At 56.5% G+C, this 21953-nt stretch overlaps 7 protein-coding genes across 7 annotated transcripts; 1 reads left to right on the top strand and 6 right to left on the bottom strand.

Annotated features, from left to right (window-relative positions):
- Positions 1-880: 880 nt before the first annotated feature.
- MFIFM68171_09257 (uncharacterized protein) lies at positions 881-1768 on the bottom strand (the record flags this gene model as incomplete). Its single annotated transcript, XM_071064676.1, has 2 exons — positions 881-1632; positions 1708-1768. The coding sequence occupies 2 exons, from the start codon at positions 1766-1768 to the stop codon at positions 881-883; spliced, it is 813 nt and encodes a 270-aa protein (XP_070920777.1).
- A 1328-nt stretch (positions 1769-3096) lies between these two features.
- Positions 3097-4119, bottom strand: MFIFM68171_09256 (uncharacterized protein; the record flags this gene model as incomplete). The annotated part of the gene is made up of 1 exon (XM_071064675.1): positions 3097-4119. One exon carries the CDS (start codon positions 4117-4119, stop codon positions 3097-3099), a length of 1023 nt encoding a protein of 340 aa, XP_070920776.1.
- An 878-nt stretch (positions 4120-4997) lies between these two features.
- On the bottom strand, positions 4998-6006 carry MFIFM68171_09255 (uncharacterized protein; the record flags this gene model as incomplete). Its single annotated transcript, XM_071064674.1, has 2 exons — positions 4998-5814; positions 5867-6006. 2 exons carry the CDS (start codon positions 6004-6006, stop codon positions 4998-5000), a joined length of 957 nt encoding a protein of 318 aa, XP_070920775.1.
- A 1596-nt stretch (positions 6007-7602) lies between these two features.
- On the top strand, positions 7603-10884 carry FIG4 (phosphatidylinositol-3,5-bisphosphate 5-phosphatase; the record flags this gene model as incomplete). Its single annotated transcript, XM_071064673.1, has 1 exon — positions 7603-10884. One exon carries the CDS (start codon positions 7603-7605, stop codon positions 10882-10884), a length of 3282 nt encoding a protein of 1093 aa, XP_070920774.1.
- Positions 10885-11084: 200 nt separating this feature from the next.
- MFIFM68171_09253 (uncharacterized protein) lies at positions 11085-13044 on the bottom strand (the record flags this gene model as incomplete). Its single annotated transcript, XM_071064672.1, has 6 exons — positions 11085-11444; positions 11505-11969; positions 12052-12515; positions 12572-12755; positions 12809-12888; positions 12960-13044. 6 exons carry the CDS (start codon positions 13042-13044, stop codon positions 11085-11087), a joined length of 1638 nt encoding a protein of 545 aa, XP_070920773.1.
- Positions 13045-13508: 464 nt separating this feature from the next.
- Positions 13509-15180, bottom strand: CCA1 (CCA tRNA nucleotidyltransferase, mitochondrial; the record flags this gene model as incomplete). The annotated part of the gene is made up of 2 exons (XM_071064671.1): positions 13509-14299; positions 14421-15180. The coding sequence occupies 2 exons, from the start codon at positions 15178-15180 to the stop codon at positions 13509-13511; spliced, it is 1551 nt and encodes a 516-aa protein (XP_070920772.1).
- Positions 15181-15901: 721 nt separating this feature from the next.
- Positions 15902-21162, bottom strand: GEA2 (GDP/GTP exchange factor for ARF; the record flags this gene model as incomplete). Its single annotated transcript, XM_071064670.1, has 8 exons — positions 15902-16186; positions 16257-16639; positions 16699-16805; positions 16869-17263; positions 17336-17678; positions 17726-18015; positions 18074-20646; positions 20721-21162. 8 exons carry the CDS (start codon positions 21160-21162, stop codon positions 15902-15904), a joined length of 4818 nt encoding a protein of 1605 aa, XP_070920771.1.
- Positions 21163-21953: the final 791 nt, after the last annotated feature.

The raw sequence follows: 21953 nt of genomic DNA, 5'->3' as shown, positions 1-21953 counted from the left end.
ACGAAAGGAAAGAGAGCGAATTTGTCAGAGGTTATTCCTAATAACGCCGAGGAAGCTAGGCACACGATTCACTGATGATCCGTGACAGAATGATGCACACTGAACAGCCTCTATTGTGATAGGAGACTGATTCTTAGGGATCAGAAGCTAAGTTATGTCGAGGGAGTCTCTTACGTACTAATATCCTCCGATTCGTGATGTCATCCTTCATCACTCCTTTGGGTTTCGGACCATGGGCGTGGATCACATGACAGAATTTACATCATCCCTAACCACTCCGCCATCACCAGAGGCCGCTAGCACTTTAGTACATATGATACAACTAGGCGTCCAGGGACGTGAGGAGGCGCTCAGCGGGAATAGCTGTCGACAACAGCTGGTGCGCAACTAGGCTAGTAGTGGGCCGCCAAAACCCGGTGTGCCGCGGTGCGGCTACTGCCAAAGTCTAGCTTTGCAGGGAAATGACGAGATGGTAATCTCTTGGTTACCCAGAGTGAAGACAAGTTTCACAGTTCACAAAAACAATAACCTAGTGTTTGCTACCGTATTACTATCTAGTGGGATAGATAAGGTTGTGCGTGTAGTTACGGTTAGTAATAGGGTTAGGCTGTAGTAGTGCCCCTGACGAGCGAGTCCCGTCTCCTTGCACTTTCCACTCCATCCCCGAGCTTCCGAGTTTCTGATTAGGGTTCAGGCTGCCCATCAAGAAACAGGCATTGTAAATTTGTATATTACTTTGGTACGTGTTTAGGTACCTTCACGAGGGTCAGTGTCTAGTCAGCGCCTCTTGGGTCTAAACTTGCACCTGGATATTATTACGATCGTTCTACCCAAACGCCAATTTTCTATGACAACCTCCCAGATAAGCCTCCATTTCGCTCTAGATCTCCTTGCTCAACTGCGTCACCAACTCAGCAATCCTCTTCGACACCTCGGTCGACCTGGGAATGTCATGCCCCCCGCCATGATCATACATTTTGCGGTTCTCACAAAAATGCGCCAGCTGCACGCTAGCCGGCCATCTCGGGTCCTTCGCGCCGTAAATGTGCACGGTGGGTATCTTGATCTTCGCATCCGCAGGCATGGCCGTAAAGTCCAGCCCGAACACGTCGCTCTCGTCTGGCATCACATCCGGATCATGCAGCAGCACAGCCGTGTCGTCCCATAGGCCCATACCAGGCTTGATCCGCTCCACGTTCTTCGCCAGCTCCGTCAGCATCCCCGCCTTTTGCTTCAGCAGCCTCACCGTCTCGTCATTGACCTCGTGCGCCCGCTGCGAGACGGGCAGGCCCAGGTCCTCGAGCACGCCGAGTGGCATGCCGCCGCACACGAAGATGGCGGCCTTGAAGGGCAGGGGCTCGTCGGGCGTCTCTCGGTGGTGATAGAGCAGGAAGCTGCCGATGAGGGCGCAGCCCTGCGAGAAGCCCATGACGGCGTCGTAGGGCCCGTGCTCGTCGATGTAGTCGGTTAGCCACTGGTGGGCGCCGCGGATGGCGTTGGTGGTCGCCTTGGGCCACCACGTGTAGTGGCCCGAGTCGAAGAGCACGCGGACGCCCGGGGCGGGCGCGCAGTGGAAGGGGGCATCGACAAAGTCGAACGTGAAGGACTTGGGGAGCTTGGTGCGGAAGGCGACTGCGGGCGGATTTAGTGTCTTGCCACTTTCTGCTGCTTAAAGACGAATAGTTACTACACTGCGGGCGTACGGACCTGTCTGGGACTTGAAGATGTAGGCGCTTGTGCCCTGGCCGTGGAGCGCGAGTACTCTCATGGTGCTAGTAGCTGCTCCGGTCTCTTGCTGTTCGGGTTGGGGATCTCTAAGGGGTTGCGGCTGGAAGGCAGGATCATGGGAGAACTTGGGTGTGTCTCAACTCTTGTCTGTTATTCAACGTCTTGTTCGATCCCGCTGTACAACTCAATGACATCTAACGGGGGTCGGGGAACCGCCGAACCGGCACATTTAGGATTAACGAGGTGCATCTTGACGTTGGGCTGATGTCGCGCGGGAGCGATAATACGACATATCTTACCTAAACAGCCGGGGTCCAGATGGAGAGAGTCCGGAGCAGGACAAGGCGGCCCAACAGGCCGGCGACTTTTGTTCGGCACCGGACTCCGAGCATGCCAAGACCAGGCCACAAACCGATGCCCGCATGCCACCTGTTGGGGACTGAAATTGGGCTGAGGGATGAAGCTCTGGGAGCTGCCAACCTGGCGACCTGGCTTGGGTAGGCCGAGAGCGGGCAGGTCATTATCAGATGGCGGTACACCTTTTGCGGCATTGGACACTCGGACGACATGTGATGCCTTGGATGTTGGGTCCTGGCTTGCTTCGTCTGAAGGATCATGCGAGATATGAGAGATTGAAACCATCACTATGCAGCAACACCAGCTGCGGCTGTTCTTTTTCCTCGGGAAAGCGATTCGTTATGAAACGTTTCTTTATTCCATTTTCTGTGCTCTCCGCCATACAATTCACATGAAAACAACATCCCCCCGACTCCAATCGCTATGCAGTAGACTCATGAACCAGTGCCGCCAACAATCCCCACATTATCCAGTCTCTTCGCATATATCTCGACAACATTATGATTTATCGGTCCTGGTTCTTGTTTCCCCGTTTTGACTTCATCCAGCTTCTTTCTGTCCAGCGCCCTTTTCTCATTCTTACTCTCCTCCATAATCATACCCCCGTTGCACAGTCCCGCCTGCCTCTCCGTCATATTTGCCCTTCTTGCTCTCTTTGCCCTTTTGTGCTTTTTACGTTTTCCAGACTTTTTTGCCCTCTCTTCATGGTCCCATCACTTCCAGTCCTTTTGATAATTTCTGCAAGTATACGTTCCATTTTAGGCTTGTTTTCTCCTACACCGTTCTTTCTCCCCATCTTCATTGTACCTTCCATTCTTCTCTTTCTCTCTTTTCCCCCTCTTCATACTAGCACTCTTCCATTCGTGTCTCACGCCCACCTTTCTCTCCCCGTTCTCTCTCCATTTCTCCTCCTCCGCTATCAGACTCTTCCCTCATGTAACAGCGCCTTCCCGTCTTACCCCTTTACCCCCCGCGCCCCCTTCTCCTCTCCCTCACACCTCTTCCAGTCTACTACCTCCTCCCTTTAACCCCCTTAACCCCTTTCCTCGCCCCCCCGCCCGCGGCATCACCACCCTTCTCCCTACCGCCACCCCGACGACCACCACCCTCCGTAGCGGGAACCACCAGGCCCGCCAGGATGCCCTGCACCGCCTGCCGCGCGCACGCGTGCCGCAGCCCGGCCTTCCTCTTCCACTCGGGCAGGCGCTTCTCGACAAACGTGTCGACGACGGCGGCGCCGAGCGCGGCGGCCGCGATCCGCCCGCCCTTGGCGCCCAGGTAAGGGGACGGGTCGTCGCGCAACCTGAAGGCGGCGGCGGCGGCGGCCTCGAGGGCGGTGCGCGTCGCGCATTGGGCGATGGGCAGGAGCTCCTTGGTGATGTCCTTCTTCTTCGTCGCTGGGTCTTTTGCATGGGATTTGTGGCTGGAGGAGGGGGGGGAGGATGATGATGATGACGGAGAGTGGGATTTGGATTGTGGATGCGAATGGGAATGGGAATGGGAGCGCGGGCGGGAACGGGAGGAGGACGGGTAAGACGAGTGTGAACTTGCAGTGGCGCGGGAGTGGGTTTTGCTGGATGTTGATGTTGCTGTTGCTGATGACCGTGACGATGACGGCGGTCTGTTTGATCGCGGGGGGTAATACCGCTGCTCCCTGGCTCGGTCTCGGTCTCGGTCTCGGTCTCGGTCTTGGGAGCGGGAGCGGGAGCGAGCCCGCCTGTGTCCGGATGAGGTTTTGTTGCTATCTCTGTCTCGGGCACTACTAGTGGAAGGATATGGTGAAGGTGAAGTGGTGCGGGAAGAGACGGACGGCGACCGCCAACTGCTGCTGGGCGCGTAATAGCTAGCACTGGCCGGCGACGAGGAAGTAGATGAAGATTCGGGTGGCTGGGACCCGGGTCGGGAAGCGGGACTGGGTGTCCGGCCCCAGCGAGGCGTGGCATCATCATCACCGGAGAGATAGTACTTTTCGCGGGGGTCGTAGTAAGTGTCCTGTGAGTCAACGCTCCGTCCGCGGGAGCGCCTATCACTCATCGACCCTTTGCGACCTCTCGGGGTGTCATGGTGGCTGCTGCCCCTGCGATCCTCGTCAAAATAGCGAGACGAGGCAGCACTGGGAGGAGTCGAGTGGCTAAGCCGACGGTGCGGTCTCAGCATTCTCGGTTTACCACAAAATAAAGGGGTTGAGGTTGAGAAGGTGGCTGATGAGCTAGATTACCCGAGTGAACACTTGGAGTGGCTCCCTCCAATCTCTGGACTGACCGGCATGACAAGAAATACTTAACGCCTCCAATTCACTTCATCTCCGTACGTGACGCACATTAAAAGAATGATAATATACCCCGAGGTGGTACCAAATCAAGCTTGCATGTCGCAGAGCCACAGCATCACAGGCGCCGATCCTCACGAGCCCATTGGCCCGTCGCTGGACCGTGGGGTAGAACGTGCAAATAGGGTTCTGGACCTTGTGCTATGCTGATATCATTGTACATGGTAAACTCAACACCAGCCAACAGTCTTGAGGGTTATTCGTTGCTCTATCATTGTATCGCCCCGTCGCTATTTCTCTTGACATCACATGTCTTGGAAGGGCCCGCGAGAAAATAAAATAAAATAAAATAAACTTCGGCATCAAAACAAACTAGGGAAGATGGTAGTCCCTGGGAATCGTATAACACCCGTGGTAATGCAGGGTTTTAATGTTGGCATTGGCGGTAAATCCATCTCCACCGACTTTGACGTAATTCTCCCCCGATATCTGGCCACGGAGGAAGCACAAAAAAACACTCGGATGGGCCGCTTTCCGACGTACCGCTAGGGCGAAGCCATGTTTGCGCACTCTGACTCGAACCTACTGCTTGGAACTCACCGCGGCGTAAACACTCACACAGATGGCTCACCCTGTCAGCGTGCTATGCCGCCAGCTCCACTGGGGGGTGGTTCGACACCTGTCGAGTGGGAGAGCCAATGGATGGCATGGAGCTCCCAGCCGTACCAGGTCTCGTCTCGACGCCTTCAGACACACTGCTGTTTGACCCAGGCCCGTGTGTATAGACGATTCGGGGATAGGCGCGCGAGAGGCGTTGTTGACGAGCTAACTGTACCTGGGACTTGGAAGGCAGCCCCTCTGCTAGAGTGCTCCGACGGGGCTCAAACAAAGAGTCTTGCGACTGTGAGCGGCCGAGTGTGCGTGACATCTGTTTCCAGCCTATCGACTTCAGGCTTTTGTGATGGCAAATGGGCGAGTCGGGAATGTAGAGGTCGACCGGAGCGTCAAGCGGCGCTTCCTTGGAAGGCTTTAGAGAATACAATTCAGCCTGGCCAAACTCGGAGCTTGGCTCTCTGTAACGCGGTGGCGGGGTGCTGCTAGTCGACCTGGCTCTCATGGCGTCGGCCTCGTAGAAGTTGCCGTACAGTTCATCCTTCAAAACTGACGTCTTTCGCGCGTTCCGGCGACACTTGCGAATCAGGAGAGCGAGCCCCAGCGTACCGGCAATACAAGCGATGCCACCAACAGCGATGCCAGCGATGGCCGCGGGGGTCAGTGTACCTTGGGGTTCCCGGACGGCGTACTGCATAGCGAACACAACGCCCGTTACAACCTCGGTAGGTTTGATAATGCTTGCGGGACTCGTGCTGCCTACAATGGGCGGCGGCGTTGTGCTCGCAGTGGCGGTACTGATGCATGGCGTCCGCCCCCCCAGGAGGCCTGTCCAGGGGGTGTAAGCACTATTATTCCTGGTTTAGTTATTGCGCCTCCAAAATGAAGCTCAGGACATACCTGGGGCAGCAACTTCCGGAGGTCGAGTAGTAGTCCAAGGGGCAGCTATCCAAAGTTGCGTCTTTTGCATTCAGCGGATGGGGATACACGCCTCGAGAAGCACCGGCGGTCTCGGCTGCCTGGGTGGTGGTCATGGGCATAAACGGGCAGCAGTCTTGTCTGTCATTAATGCACCCTATAAACGGGGCGTAATATACTGTTGGCCCGCCATCGACGAACGTGTACTTTGCCGACGCGCACTGGCCGGTGAGTAGGGGCCGATCTTCTAGGCATCCGGGGTGTGGCCAGTCTGGAGAAGAGTAAACGGGGTTGGGGATCCATGAGGTTGACAGCGAGGGAATGGCATAGGGCCTGGGCAGAATTCACTTCAGCCACGAGAAGGTGGTTTGACCTGGAAGAGGGGACCTTACACATTACCGTAGCCCATGGTCGTTGTCGTGGTATCGGAATCGGGGTTCAGAAGCCTGTTCAACTGGTGTAAGCACTCGAGCCGTGCAGAATCGCTAGGTTTTCCTACCTAGGTGCTGTCGAGCCCGGAGACGGCCTCGGGAGAAGGGCAGAGCCGGTCGATGTAACTACGCCAGAAGCTGAAACCCGCGTATGGATTATTTGCGAGTGCGCTCTAGTATTTGTAAAGATGACGGTTACTGTCGCCCACGTATCTGACGTTGGGAAACCTAGAGATGCTCGAGTGCCAGTGGTGTGGTTGATGGACCGGTGGAAACGCAGGGACTTGCTTCGCTCACCCTCGGCGCTGGCATCTGCTGCAGCCGATAAGCCGACTGCGTTGTCCATATTTGAGCGACCAGGCAAGTGTTAGGACTGGAGTGCAGGTGATTATGAGTATGATGCGGCTCGACGCGTGGTCTAGCACGTACTCCAAGCTCCCGAGGAGTAGGATCTCGGAGTTATGCGGGACGGTTTGGGACTACTGCGACTCTGCGAACTTGGTTGAAGATGCCACAATGCATCTGGGAAAGGCACTTTACATCTTCGCGAGACCGCTGGTTACTTGTGGCAACTGTAGAATGCCAGCTTTAGCCCATACAAAGGTCTTCGTGCTTTGGGCACGGTCAGATCGAGAGTCACACCCGAAGACATGTCTCCTGGGGAATTCGGACGAGCAGGGAAAGCCAAAGAAAAAAAAAAAAAGGATTGCAACTCTGCAATCCACATGCCAGAGTCGAAAGAAAAAGAACGGCCATCTTGTGTAGCGCCGTGTAGGGGCGTCATGCCCGGTCTCTGCTAGTTCGTGCAACAGGCCGTTTGGGTTTCCATCGAATGCCGACTGCAGCGACAGCGCATGGAAAGCTGATATACGCATGAAAGAAGACAGCTAAGCCCGTGAGACAAACGGTTGCCCAATGCACGACTCGGGGTATGTTTCGGTGTTGCCGTTGTGGAGTTGCGGCCAGCCCCGTCCCGAATCCGAGAAGAGGGAGGGAAGAGAATGTGAAGTTCCGTTGCAGACAACCCGGAGCCCGGACCCTGAGCGAGTCTTGTGTTCCCGGCTGCTTGGGTCACCACAGTGCCTATGCGGGCCGCGCACAGGATGCCAAGCTCCTAATTGCATCATCCGCAGCGTTAGTGGGCTGAACCACCAACAACCAACCGACCTTACCTAGCCTCAGCTAAGCGCATCTCGTCCATCCATCCCCCCCGCTGCTTGTTCTCGCTCATGATAGTGCAGTAGAGTGGTATGGGAGGTCGAGGTAGACCGAAACATCTATATCGACATGGCCGACACGGGAGAGACGGAACTTGCTAGCGCCAATGTCATCGTCGCCGCGGCCTTGGAACCAACAGTGGCGCACCAGAGCGGCGGTCCTCCTCCGCGGACACCCGAATCCAAGGATATCGTCGAACCCATCTTTCCTCCGCTGCACAACAACGCCGGCGAAGACGCAGACTCGGCCCCTTCAGGCACTTTACCCGCGTCACGTGCTGCCGCCGGCGGTGTGGGTGATGACAACGACGAGGACGAGCCCGCCGTTGCCCGGCCGTTTCACCGCACGTCGAGTCCAGACCCCGCATCGCGTCCCGGCTTGGGGCTGGCCGTCGAGGATGATGACGACGAAGCGCGCATTGGCGGCGACCATGGGCCGTGCCCGCGGCTCAGAAAGATGCAGAAGATGCATCGCTTCAGCCTGTACGAGACGGCGAGCCGATTCTACATCGTCGGCGGCGACGTCACAGAGAAGCGCTATCGCATCCTCAAGATCGACCGCACCAACGATGACGCCTCGGAGTTGAGCATCACCGACGACAAAACAGTATACACGCAAAAGGACATGAACCAGCTGCTCGACACCATCGACGACGGCAACCGGGGGACTGGCGGCCTGAAGTTACGATGTACGACGTGGGGGCTGCTGGGCTTCATCAAGTTTACCGGGCCCTACTACATGCTGCTGATCACCAAGAAGAGTACAGTTGCCATGATCGGCGGCCATTATGTCTACCAGATCGACGGTACTGACCTCATCCCACTGACGTCGCCTAACTTCAAGATGGACCAACGCAACACAGAGGAGTCGCGCTTCCTAAACATTCTGAATAACCTGGACTTGACCACGTCCTTCTACTACAGTTACTCGTACGACATCACCCGTACGCTACAGCATAATATTACCCGGGAGAGGACAGCTCTGATCAACGGCCAGCCCTGCGCCATTGACGACGACTTTAACTCCATGTTCGTCTGGAACAATCACTTGCTCCAGCCAGCAGCAAAGGTCCTCAACACGCCCTATGACTGGTGCAGACCGATAATCCACGGCTACATTGATCAGGCCGCTGTGTCTGTCTACGGGAGGACTGCCCACATCACAATCATCGCCCGCCGTAGCAGGTACTTCGCTGGCGCGAGGTTCCTAAAGCGGGGGGCCAACGACTTAGGCTACGTCGCCAACGATGTCGAGACGGAGCAGATAGTGTCGGAGGCTCTGACCACCTCCTTTCACGCCCCAGGGCCCAAGTTCTTTGCCAACCCGGCATACACGTCATACGTGCAACACCGCGGCTCCATCCCACTCTACTGGACGCAGGACAATACTGGTGTCACCCCGAAGCCTCCCATAGAGCTGAACCTGGTAGATCCCTTCTACACGGCAGCAGCCCTTCATTTCGACAACCTCTTTGAGCGCTACGGGGCACCCGTCTATGTCCTGAACCTGATCAAGGCCCGGGAGCGGACGCCCCGCGAGAGCAAGCTATTGGAAGAATACACTCGGGCGATTGAGTACCTCAACCAGTTCCTGCCGGCCGGCCGCAAGATCATCCATCGAGCGTGGGACATGTCGCGCGCTGCCAAGAGCCGCGACCAGGACGTCATCGGGACGCTGGAGAGTATCGCCGAGGATGTTGTAATGGCGACAGGCTTCTTTCAAAACGGAGATGGCCACACGTCCCCGATCCGTGTGCAGAACGGTGTGGCGCGCACCAACTGCATCGACTGCCTTGACCGGACGAATGCCGCTCAGTTTGTCATTGGCAAGCGGGCGCTTGGCCACCAGCTCTATGCTCTCGGCATCTTGGGCGACACGACTATTAACTATGACACCGATGCCGTCAACCTATTCACCCACATGTACCACGACCACGGCGACACCATCGCCGTGCAATACGGCGGGTCGCAGCTAGTCAACACGATGGAGACGTACCGCAAGATCAACCAGTGGACCAGCCACTCGCGCGACATGATTGAAAGCTTCAAGCGCTACTACAACAACTCGTTCCTCGACGGCCAGCGGCAGGAGGCGTACAACCTATTTCTCGGCAACTACATCTTCGCCCAAGGACAGCCCATGCTGTGGGATCTCGCCACAGACTACTACCTTCACCACGAAAACCCTCGGACATGGCTAGAAAAGCGCAAGCGTGATTACATTAACTGGTATACTCCCGAGTTCCTCGAACCCCGCGTGCTCCCGCCGTATCCGCCCGTAAAGGGAGCGGTCATCAGCAAGCCCATATGCGCCTATGACGACTACTGGCTTGAGTATTACCGCCCCTCGACCCTTTCCTCCTTCCCCAAAATGTTCCCCTACAAAATGAACTCTACCATCAAGTACATCCCCTTCAAGGCCACCCAAGACGGCCGCTACGACCTCAGCCCGTTCCGGGTGCGCACCGAAGCAGCGGATAACGAAGCCCAAGAGAAGAAGAAAGCCAAAAAGGAAGTAACCATCGTCGCGCCGCACGATCTCGCCCGCATCGCTACCGACGATGGCGAGACGTCCTCCATCAACGAGAAAGCCCCTACCCCAACCACCGCCAACCACAACGGTGGCACACCAGGCCGAGGCATCTCCTTCCACCGCTGGCTTCAACAAGGCGGCACTCCGCACCCGCACCACCTCCACCACAACGGCAACGGCAACGGCATCACGAAAGACACATCCCCCTACATAAACCACACCGCGCAAAATAACAACAGCGGTACCGACGACGCTTCCAAGAAACAAAAAAAATACCACCCTAGTCACCACCAACAGCAGCAACAACAGCAACCTCACCGCGAAAAACAAACCCCGCTCGAGAAATCCCGCGCCGCGCAGTGGACCTTCGCGCAGGTGGTCCACTCGAGCCTAAACCCGACCGTCAGCGCCGCCGAGGCCGAGGACTACACGCGCTATGTCAGCCACCCGCAGAACCTACCGCTGGTTGTCTCGTCCGAGATCCCCGCCGACGACGAGATCGAGCCCGAGTACGTCGAATACGTCAACGGCGGGTGGCAGCACGATGGGCTGCTGCGCCGGCGCGAGGGGGGGCCGTACCACTCTTCGGGCGGGTTCGGGGCGGGGAATGAGAGTGGTGATGGGGATGTCAATGGCGTTAATGGGAGTACTGGTGGCGACGGGGAGGATGATTCTGACCGGGCGCTGTACATCGACACTGTGCGCGTGGCGGAGAACCCGCTTACTGTCACCGAAGAGGACGCGCAGAAGAAGCGGTACAAGGCGTACCGCAAGTGGTTGAGGGGAAAGAGTCTGTTTAAGCAGCAACCGGTGGATTAGGAGGCGCCGGGGCTGGAGCTGACGATGATGATGATGAGTGCTCTGGGGGATTGCAAGGGGGACGGATGGGTCGTGTTGGAATGCTAGTGCTGCTCCTCCGTAGTGGTGGGCACATGTTTCTAGCATCACGGCTGTGGATTACCCCCCCTTACGTCAGACGCCGAGTCTGAGCCTGCATCCATTGTGGGAGGGATAGGGTGTTAGCTGGAGAAGAGCCTCGCCAAGGCGGGCTCCTTGGACACCAGCGGCGCGACATGCTCGGCGAGGTCGATGCTCCCCGTCCTAAGGACCGCTGCCAACGCTTTCGAGGAGCTGAGAAGTTCCTGCTCGAGGAGACTGCGAAAGCCTTCTGTGTCTGGGATGCTATCGTCCTGACCGGCCAGGTGAAGCCAGCACAGGACGAGCGCGTTGATGATCTCGTCTTGCCATAAAGATCCCGGAATCCTGGGCCAGCAGTTTGCAAGGACCGTCTGCAGGGTTTTGATGGCCGAGAGGAGCGTTGCTGGGGCTGCTGATGCGAAGGGGTCCGTCATGATGGTGGAGAGCATCGGGATTAAATCCTGCATCGGGGCTTAGTAAGGTTTATGAGCTTCTGGGATGTGTGAATCTCGCCAGCTTACCTTGAGGTGCTTCACGGCGTGGATGCCCATCTGGCTCAGGATGGCTGCCGTTTGCTGGCAGAGCACTTCTACGATGCGAATGTGGTCTTTGGCGTGGAAATATGCCATGAAGACGCCTTCGCGTAGGATCTTGTCTAGCAGGCTGTTCTTTGGCCCATTGGGGACGCCATCCTTGCCGGCAGCTGGTTGCTTGTTCGCCAGGACGAGCAGTGCGTTGTAGGCGGGGACGAGAAGCTGTACCGATTCGTCTACAGGTGTCAGACTAGGAAGGTAGGCTAGCGTTGGGAATATGGGGTCCTCGAAGACTTTTGCTAGGCCGCTGTTCTGGAGGATCTTGTCCGGAAGTTTGGCGAGGAACTCGGCGGCGATTTGGAGGCCGCGGCGGCGGATGGGTGTTGTGGAGTCGTCGACCAGGGTGAGGAGAACGGGGATGAAGAGCGGCCAATGTTGGGCGATGAGTTGATCCTTACGCAAGTGCGAGTTCGTGTTAGCATATAGATTGATACCCAAGTTTTATGCCGAATCGGAGCATGAGCATCAAACATACGTCTGCTTCGTTGACTGCCCATGCTACAACGGGAATGGCTCTGAGGTCGGTGTACTTCCACGGCTTCGTCTGGGCCGAATCATCCGGGATGCCATGGCCGCGGGCGTTGGTGTCGGCGTACTCCGCCTTTCGGCCGGATGCCGTGACGGAAGATGGCTTAGACTTGGAAAAGAGCGGGCGTAGGTAGTGTTGGAGGGCTCTCTCGGTAATGAAATGCTCTTTCGTAGCGCTGCCGGTGTCGAAGTATTGTGAAATGAGTGCGCTTGCCGTCTTTGCTGTATCTGCAGTTGACCACTCTTGCGTCTCATCCGTGAATGCCAGCAGGGTAAGTAGTATGTCATCATCCAGGGCAGGTTGGCCGGCTTGATTCATCACGGCATCGAAAATTTGGAGGCCAAGAGTAGAGCCTTCTCTGCAGTACTCAACTCGCCGATTCCGAGCTTCCTTGAGGTCATCGTCAAAGGCTGGGCGCAAGACGGTGAGCGTGATGGGGTAGATAGAGGCCGAAGAAGGAGCGTACCTGCGGGCAAGTCTGCATTCTCGTTGTTTAAGGACCTGGGAGAAACAACTGGCGCGATGGCCCGGGCTATGATACCGGCAAGCTCCTGGGTCCTAGTCTCGTCCCCAGGTTCCTCGCGGATACGGTCGCGGCAACGCAAGCACGTAAGAGCTGCGAGGAGTTGATGCCGTACTTCCCCTGCTTTCTATTGTTTTGGTTAGTTATTTTGTGAGACCTATGTCAGGAAGTGATACTAACTTCGACTGTCGATTCGGCCTTGCCCAACGTTTCGGCCACGGCAGCTACGAGTTCACCAAGTTTGAAGGACCGCGGCACGTCTACGACGTGGCTGCATTGTCAGCTTTTGATGCGACTTCAACCAGATATAAAAAGTCTGCTAGAAACCTACGTCTAACTAATTCAGAACATCGCGCCTCAGTCGATGCGGACTCGCCAAGGGTAGCCGCTACATCACAGAGCGCCTTGAACCACATTTTGACTCGCACCTGGTTCTCTAGGACAAGTACGCACTCAGGTGCAGTATGAAACTTGTCACGAGGTTTTTAGACTGGCTGCTGAAGTGAGAGGTGCCAGTCATGGGCAGTGAGGTCGGTTTTATTGCAGCAGTGAAAAGGATGGCTGGGATTCGGGTGCAGGCTGGCAATTCAGGTTGCAATATGTTCAGACTTCAAAGATGCTTCTTCACACGGGTGCGGAGTAGATATAGCGGTGTCAAGCGCTGTGCACAGCGTATCTCCAGCAGTAAGATAGCTGCAGCCTCCACTGTTCTGCGACCGAAGCTTCAGGCTGTAACGCTCGCAAGCCCACTAAAATCAGCGTCGTCCCTGAAGGTCTGTCCGCGCTTCAAAAAGTAAGGAAAATCGGAAATGAGAGCAAGCGGTATTTGGGCAATGTCTGGGTATTCCGTTTCCATCTATGACAAGAATTTTTAATCGGTTCATTGGATCCCCAACTCTTCCCTCCTGTTCCGCACCTCCTCGATAGCCCCTCCCGGATCTGTGGCGTTTGGATTCCTCAACTGCCAGGCCAGCGCAACATCGAGCGCTGCAGCCATCCACCTCCCAGGCCTTACCCCAAGCTCCTTGGCCAGAATCTTGCCATCAAGCAGACGCTTGATCGATGGGGCGTTCATAACGTCTAGCTCTACGAGGTGGTCCAGGAACTGCTGCCACTCGGCCAGCACCGCCTCTCGCGTGCTTCCATTCCGGCTTGCTACATCGACGAGAACAGCGAACAGCACCTGCAGCCGCCAGTTCCCCCCCCGGGCATCCCAATCTCTAATCGCCATGCCGAAGCGATCCCGCTCGTTTAGGCCTTCTCTCTTCTCTCGCACTACATCCCTGAGCTCCAGAATTGCGGGTCGGTGACGGTGGGCGGCATTGATAACATCGCACAGCTTGTTGGGTGCCTTAAAACCCTCCCGGGCGGCCTGAGTTGGGAGCGGCAACGCAGCTTTGCCCGACGGCAGCGGGGGATCGTCCGGCAGCTGTTCCCAAGGCGTGAGCGTTGCCAACGACCAGGCGTAGTACCGCGCCTCGTCGCTTGTGACAAGCATATCGTAGATGGAACCAGGCGTCTTGTTTGTCTCCAGGAAGTCTAGGCACTCATAGGCCGCGTTCCAGGTGGTTATATCCGGCTTTGGCATGTCCACACGGTTAGGGTCTGTGAAGACGGCGTGGTAGAGCCCCAGCCTATGGATAAGCTTCAGCGACTCGACGGGATGTTTACCTGCATCAGGCTGTTAGTCTATAGCCGACGAGCAGAATTAGGGGGAAAGAAACGAAAAGAGAACAAAAAAAAAAAAAAAAAAAAAAAAAAAGGGGGGGGGGGGGGGGGGGGGGCAGCCTACCTTTCAGCATCTTCTCCAACTCAACACCAATCCTCTCCCGACTGATCTTAATCTTCAATCTCCCCAGCACTCTCTCATCCGCCATGACCCTTTCCGCCTCGCCATCGATTCTAAAGCCGAACCGACTCGAAAACCTCAGCAACCTCAGCACCCTCAACGGATCATCCAAGAAAGTCTGCAACGGCTCCATAGGCGTCCTAATCAACCCAGCCCTCAAGTCCTCCACGCCACCAACAAAATCCTCCACCTCCCCGGTGTTCAGGTTATAGAACAGCGCATTGACGCTGGCGTCCCTCCTGAGAGCGTCCTCCTCGGCCGTCCCAAACTCGACGGCGGGGTTCCTGCTGTCCTCGGTGTACGTCTCCTTGCGCAGGTTCACAAAGTCCACGTCCAGGCCGCACAGCTTGATGGTGCTCGTGGCGAGGTGCTTGGACCTGTCCGGGTTGCGCGCGACGGTGTGCAGGCGGCCGACGTCGGTGGCCTGGAGCGCGTGGCGCGCCCGGTGCGCCGGCACGTCGCAGTAGTCACGCAGGCGGTCGACAAAGGCCTCGCCCGTCATGAGGTTGATGGCCGTGTCGATGTCGTGCGAGTCAATCCCCAGCAGCTTGTCGCGCACCCAGCCGCCGGCCCAGCGCAGGACGAGCGGGGACGGCAGGTTGTCGTGCGCGTCGATGAACGCGGCCGCGGCGAGGAGGAGAGACTTGAGCTGCTCCTCGCGGGGGTTGAGGGTGATGGTGGGATTTTGCGGGTGGGCTGCCATAGTTGTTGCCGGTCGCTTGGGGGATGGGGTGAGTTCTGATGAGATGGTGCTTAATTTGCGCTTCATAGGGAACACGCAGTGGCAGTTTGAGTTCCACAATGCCCGCACGGGATTGAACCAGGCGAGGCGACGGAGCATCTGTTTGTCGCTCGGAGGCGGTGGGTTATGAGTTGCTCATATGAGTCATTTGAGAGGCTAGGTGTTTTTAAACTTGGGCCTCCGGCGATGAGTCAAAAAAGCGTCAACGAAAGAGGTTCAACACCGTGAGAGGAGTCTGCTCACTCCGTCCCTGAGACTCAAGATTGTTCGGGTTATCGTGGCAGATTCTAGTGAACACTTTCCTAAATGCAAAAGAGCGACGATGAGGTTTGTGTGAGATGGTTGCTCGGCTTGGTTTGGGATTGCTGAGTGTGGTTGAAAGGGATCAACAGGTGAAGATGGAGAAGACGGCACGGTACATATCTTACCATGGCACTGTACAGTCGCACTGTATTAGCAACAACACCAGTTGTATCATAAACGCCACATGCAAACTAGCGAGATATATCAGCCATGTCTGAACATGCCAAGTCTAGTTCTATTATCCCATCTGGCAGGACCAGACCGTCCCAGCCAACTCCGGTAAATGCTGGTTCGAGCATTCCACTCTCCCTGCCCCCTTACTCTCGAAACCATACGCTCTCTTGGTATTATTGATCCATCTTTAAGCCAAACCCTCATCTCATGACGCCGCCTCTCCAGACCCTTGTGCCTCTGCTGCCTGTGGCACAGTCTGGGAAGGGACAGGGGCAGGCCCAGGCCCAGGCGTTGGCGCCGACGGCTCTCCTGCCTTCACCGGCTCGTCCAACGCCAGATCAGCCCTCAAGTTCGGAAGGAACCTATCGATCCTCTTCCACGTCTCATTCCATAACTCCTCCCGCTCCGGATTCTGGCTCGGTGGCACGAGATAGCCATTGCTGGACATGATGAGCAACACGTTCTTCAGGTTCTCCGGCACGGCCTCCTCCTAACACACACACACACACAGTCATTAGTCTCAGTCGGCATCTCAAAGCGCCATTCCTCACAGAACTTACTAAGCTGTCCCCTTGTCCGCTATTCATCAGTCGGTCCATGATCTCAATGATCTTCAACCACAAGTCGAGCATGCCGTCCCACTCGGACAGAATAACCAAGTACTGAAGGAACACCTTGGACAGGAGCGATGCCGCCTGTACCCGGGTCTCGCTCATGCCGTCGCGGTCTGACGAAAATACCTCGGGCTTCAGTAGCCGCAGGATGAGCGGGAACAGCACCTCCCCAAAGATGGCGGTCCATTCTTCGTGGTCGTTCGACGTCAGCTCGGGCGATAAGAGCGATCTCTGCAGAGAGGTAAAGGCCAGATGGCGCACTTCGCGGCAGGGGTTGGTGCACTGCGTCGTCAGGGCGGTAAAGATGGGTAGCCAGTAGGCGGACCATGCTGTCTCCGCGTTAGCGTCCGTGTATAGTTTTGACGGCTGTCGCTGTGAGGATGCTCACCTTCTTTGCTCTCCAGATGCGATTGCTTCATGAGATAGGGGATGCGGCCCGTGATATGGTAAATGTTGTTGATAGCCTTGACGCCGCGTTCCACCACCGCATTCTCACTATTCAGCCCACAGTTAGCACCTAGACCCTCTCAACCCAAACTCTTAATGGGGGAATCTTACCTCGGCTTTTCCTGCTTCACAAGCCGTACGGCCTTCCTCCCTTGCTTCCGATCATTCTTTTGCTCCGCAAGAGCTCCCACACTGGCCATCGAAGCAAAATCATTCAGCAGCGCCAGGGCCGCCTCATAGTTGTCCGCCATGATTGCCGACGGCGTGGCCGAGACACCGCTTTCCAAGATATCAAACACCACGGGCGCCGAGTCAGGGTGCGCCGCTAGGGCCTGGAGAATCGCCCAGAAATCAGGCGACGTCATGATCTCGTTTCTCATCGGACACGGCTTCTCAATACAAAGCTTGAGCCCGCGTAGCACGAGACCAGACGTCTTGATTAGCGTGTCATTGGGGAAGCTTGACACCGCGTGAAGTAGGATCGGGACTTTGATGTAGTCGTAGTCCTTTTGGTGGTCAGCAAATCACTCTGATAGCAAACCGAATCAAACCAAACCAATGCAGAAGGGACTGCTTACATAGCTAGCTTGGAGCAAGGTGAAGAGATAAAAGGTTGCCCGTTCAATAAGAATAGGATGATACCGCGGAACATCCCTTAAGATAGTCTGAATGGCCTCCACCACTCGCTTGCCCAGTAGCTCGACGGTGCTTTCGTCACGCAACGCCAGAACAGTGCAGAATTCGAGGATGTAGACCAAGGCCGGGTCATAAACAGCGGTATTCTGCCGGGGTTTCTGTCCATTGGCCTGGGAGGGCGGGATGTTTTCGGCCTTGACAGTAATCACAGTTGACCCGTTGTCTTCGGGGATTTGGTCGAGCAGAGCGTCGACCAACACCTCAAGGCTGTGGCTAGGAAGATTTCTATCACATGTTAGCGGAGCCTTAAACCAGAAAACAAACCTACTTACGCAATATTAGCAAATACGTCGCCCATGTGGCACTGGTTGACGCAGTCTACAGTGCACAGCGTGCTCTCAAGCTCCTCATCGGATGGCTCCGGCGGGTCATCTGCGGCATAGCTCGATATGTATGATGTAAATGCCGAGAAGAAGCCCGACTCGTTCTGCTTGGGGCCTCGGTCAACCACCTGTGATGGCGGTTGCAAGGGAATGGCCGGCAGCGCGAGCTTGTCGGCCTCGGTCGAGAAAAACGGTGGTATTAGCGAGTTGACAAAGAGATTTAGCCATATACGGATGATCTAATTCACGTCAGCAGAGTTGGCACTGACCAACCGGCATACCCAGAACAAAACTCACATGCTTCCAGCTCTTATCAATGACATGTTCAGACCCGGTAACAACGCGGAACAGCACCAGCGTAGCCAGCTGCGGCCGGACATCTCTGCCGAACTTGACTGCCAGCTCGCTCACCATGACGCTGTTATCTGCAACCTGTACCTCGGTATTAAGAGACGTATTGGAGAGCGTCTCGCCCGCCAAGGTCGAAATGTACGCTAGTCGGTAGATGATTTCATCGAGGGCCTCCGAGTTGCCGTACTTCGTCGCAATCCGCGCGCACTCGTCGAAACCGGTAATAACACGGGCATAGACAGTATCGTCGGTGGCCGACATGAAGACAAAGAAGAGGCATGAAACGATTGGATTCCAGGTGGTCGCAAACAGGTCGGCGTCATAGACATTGGTATCGCAAAGCACCAGCGGACCCGCCGACTCGGTCTTCAGCAGGAGTTCCTTCCAGGCGTAGTCAAACGCGTGCTTGTTGTCGTGCTCGTCGGGGACGATGATTTCGTTGGTCCTGATAGCGTCGAAGATGCCCTGGAGGTACTCCGGCGCAAAGTCCTGACCGCCATTCTGGCCCCGGAGGTTGCGAGCAAAGTCGGCGTAGGCCATGCGAGCCTCCTTTCTGATCGTCGGATTGTGCTGGTCCGTGTTTAGCATGATGATGGCGTATGTAAGGATGAAGACGGCATCCTGGTTTGCGACGCCTTCCGGGACCGAACTGGCGCAGTACTTGTCCGCGAAGGAGATGACGATGCGTTCAATCAGCGGTGACTCGCCGGGTAGTCGAAAGGTCTCTAGAAGGGCTCGGAGAGCCTCATCTACCCGCTTGCCGGTGAAATCGAACTGATCCATAAAGGCATTCAGAACCGCCTCGTTGCCCTTCTTCGATAGGTACTCGCCGAGTATCTTTTTGTTTATTCTCGTCGTTCCCTTCAGGAACTTGGCGACGCACACTGGGTTGCCAGCATCTTCAATCACGCCCTTTTCTTGGAGGTAGGCCAAACCGCCTTTGGGACTCTCGTTGAACTTGGTGGTGCCCTTAATGATGAGCTTTTTCCTTTCACGCCTCCTCCTCAGCGTTTCCGGCTCAGGGTATCCCTCCGTCTCCGGGGTTTGGTCCAGCCTTTCCGCTATGAATTGTATAAAGCGCAGGAGCGCGTCGAGGCAGAGCGGCGGAACGCTCGTGGTGCTCCAGGTGGCCGAGTCTGGCAGAGCGTTCCTCGCCAGCAGACCAACTAAGTCTTCGCAAAGATCCGCACGATTTTCGTCACAGTCATAGTTGACAAACAGCTCGACCATGAAGGTCGGCATCCGCGCAAGGACACCGATGTTTTCCACCATAGCTTGTCTCGCCTCCGGCTTCCGAGCGCCACCCTCCAGACCCAGTTTCTGGCGGTCTTTGACAGCTACGGGAGTAGAGCGGCCACTGCCGGCTTGCGAGGGAGGGGGCTTCACCAGCTTGGGCGAGCGTGGGATGCCGGAGTAGAGACTCGGATCGATGCCAGGCTCCCGGGGGATTTCCACGGCTGGGTGAAGGCACGCTACAAGATATGACAGATATAGTTCCTGCTGCAGCTTGAGCACCCCCCTGCAGGTTGAGAGCAGTGTGCTAGCTACGATCAGGGACTCCTGCAGCACAGCCATATTGTCGGACCGTACCAACTGAAAGAGGTAGCAGCACAACTGGTCCTCGGCAATTGTTGCTAGCGCGGGATGCCGGGCGATTGACGGCCCTGCGACTTCGAGCGCAACGTGGATAATGCGCAATGCCATGACCCTCATCTGATCAGGGTGTCTGCGGTCGTGGGGGTCAAGGAAGCTCACGAGAACGCGGAAGAGCTCCCGAACAGACGGCAGAGAATAAGGGCGGAGGTCGACCGATTCAGAGCTCTCAGTAACTGAGCTTGTGCTGGGCCGACCGGGGTCCGGGTCGGCGCTCGGCCTTGCAAGACTCCCAGAAGTGCTGCTAGCCTTCTCCGAGCCCGAAGAAGCCCTTGGTTCCGCAGATAGCTCGGTGGTTTCGCTGGCCTCGGCCTGGGCCGGCCCTGAGGCAGGGACATCCGTACCGTTCGTCTCGGGATCCATCTTGACATTATCCATATCCCCGCTCGTCTGGCGGTCCAGCGCCTCGCTCTCGTCGCCTGCTTCCTCCTCAAGATGCTTGAGATCCTCGAAGATGATCTGCACCATACGCACCATCGATGCCTCGGCGGTCCGGCGCAACACCTCTGAAAACCTCGGTCGAGAGCAGATGGTCAGACCACGGCCCATCATGTCGCAAACGCTCTCGTCACTCAGTATATCTCCGCCTGGCCCTGACATCATGTCCTCCATCAAATGCAGAATCATGAGTAAAACCACCTCCTCCTGTGCCGGGTCGCTAATGTCGAACTGGCAGTGCGTGATGGCCGCGGACAGAGACTGCATAGCGAGAGCAAATCGCGGAGAGATGGGCGCAACAAAGCCGTAGGCGAGAAACTTCTGGATCGCTCTCAGTGCGAGAATCGTAACAGGCGCCGCAGTGCCCTTGGCTTGTATGATTTGCAGGAACGGGTACAACAGCACCAGTGAATCGAACCTGTGTATGTCTGCCGGTCCTCGTCAGCACTTCTCCATTCCCCTTAGGGTCTATGCTCCGCTATCAAGGGGTTTCCCCAAGTACCTTTGACGCCCGCCAGCTCCTGGCGCAACCTCCCAAAGCCCGAGATCAGAGGATTGTCCTGCATGCTCTTCCCCTTCTTCCCCCGCAAGCCCCATCTGTTCGTAGCGAGGTCGCTAGAGCTATCGGCGAGTGGGTCGGCAGTTAGAGACTTGCGGTCACGGCGAGCCCCGGGGTTGGGGGGCACGAGCTGGATGAGGTTGGGGCTGCCGCCGAGGATGGCCGACACCGACGAGTGCGGCGAACGGGCATGTTTCTGGAGGGCCGAGGTAATGGCTATGCACTCGGATATGACGAGGGACACTGGGTCGACGGCTACCGACACAGGGCGGCTCCGGTACTGCATGCGCGACGAGGGCATCGGACTCCGTCGAGGGAGAGGCGTCCCGGGAACGGATGCGACAGCCGAGTCCATGGCCGCGGCAGGCTGGGCATCTCCGATCATGCTGGAGCGGACAAGGTTGCCGTGCCGTGCGTACCGCCTATAATTCGAAGCCGAGCAATCTGCCAATTGTTTTTGGCAGTGTTCCGGTTGGTGCAGGTTGCAACCTGTCTTGTTCGAGGCCGCGGCGGCGGATACTGGACAATTGTCCTTGTGACAGCGGCACGGGTGATCGAGGCGGCTTTCCCAAGTGATACCGCTGGCCAAAGAGCGTCCGTCAGCCAATGCTTGTCTCGAGAACGGAACTCTTTAGAAAACAAATAGACTACAACCTCGGAAACCGTCTCATCGAGGAAATAAGCCGCAAAGTGTTGGTCCGTCGCCGACCATGAGTGCTGATCTTGGAGACTTGGATACAGCTATCCTGGTCTCTCCACTGGACACCTTCCACACGCTTGGGCCAATCGTGTGCTAGCGCATTCCTCCACAGCACCTGGTGGTCGATCCAGCGGCGCCGGTCGGTTAAAACGGCGAATGCTGCCTGCTGCCCCACTGCCCACAGCAGGCACCCCACATCTGGCCCCTGAAGCTCAGTGTATGCTGGCCCGTAAAGTTGAGAGGCATCTGCCACAAGACGAATTCATGTCTTGCATAGAGAGGTACTGACACTGCGCACTGCGTCCACTCTGCCTACCCCGTGGTACATGAAGCCAGTCATGATAGTACGTAATCAAGCCCGAAACGCCCCTGGCCTGAGAATTGGCCGCACGAACACCTTTCTAGTGATACACATAATATAACTTGTGCCCTTTTGTCCTTCGTCACTCTTGGATATGCAACGCGCAACGCCGTAA

The sequence above is a fragment of the Madurella fahalii genome, assembly GCF_045866475.1.
Source record: "Madurella fahalii IFM 68171 DNA, scaffold_5, whole genome shotgun sequence".
Taxonomy (NCBI): domain Eukaryota; kingdom Fungi; phylum Ascomycota; class Sordariomycetes; order Sordariales; genus Madurella; species Madurella fahalii.
Note: the sequence above shows the minus strand (reverse complement) of the source record. Positions and strands in the feature narration are given on the sequence as shown.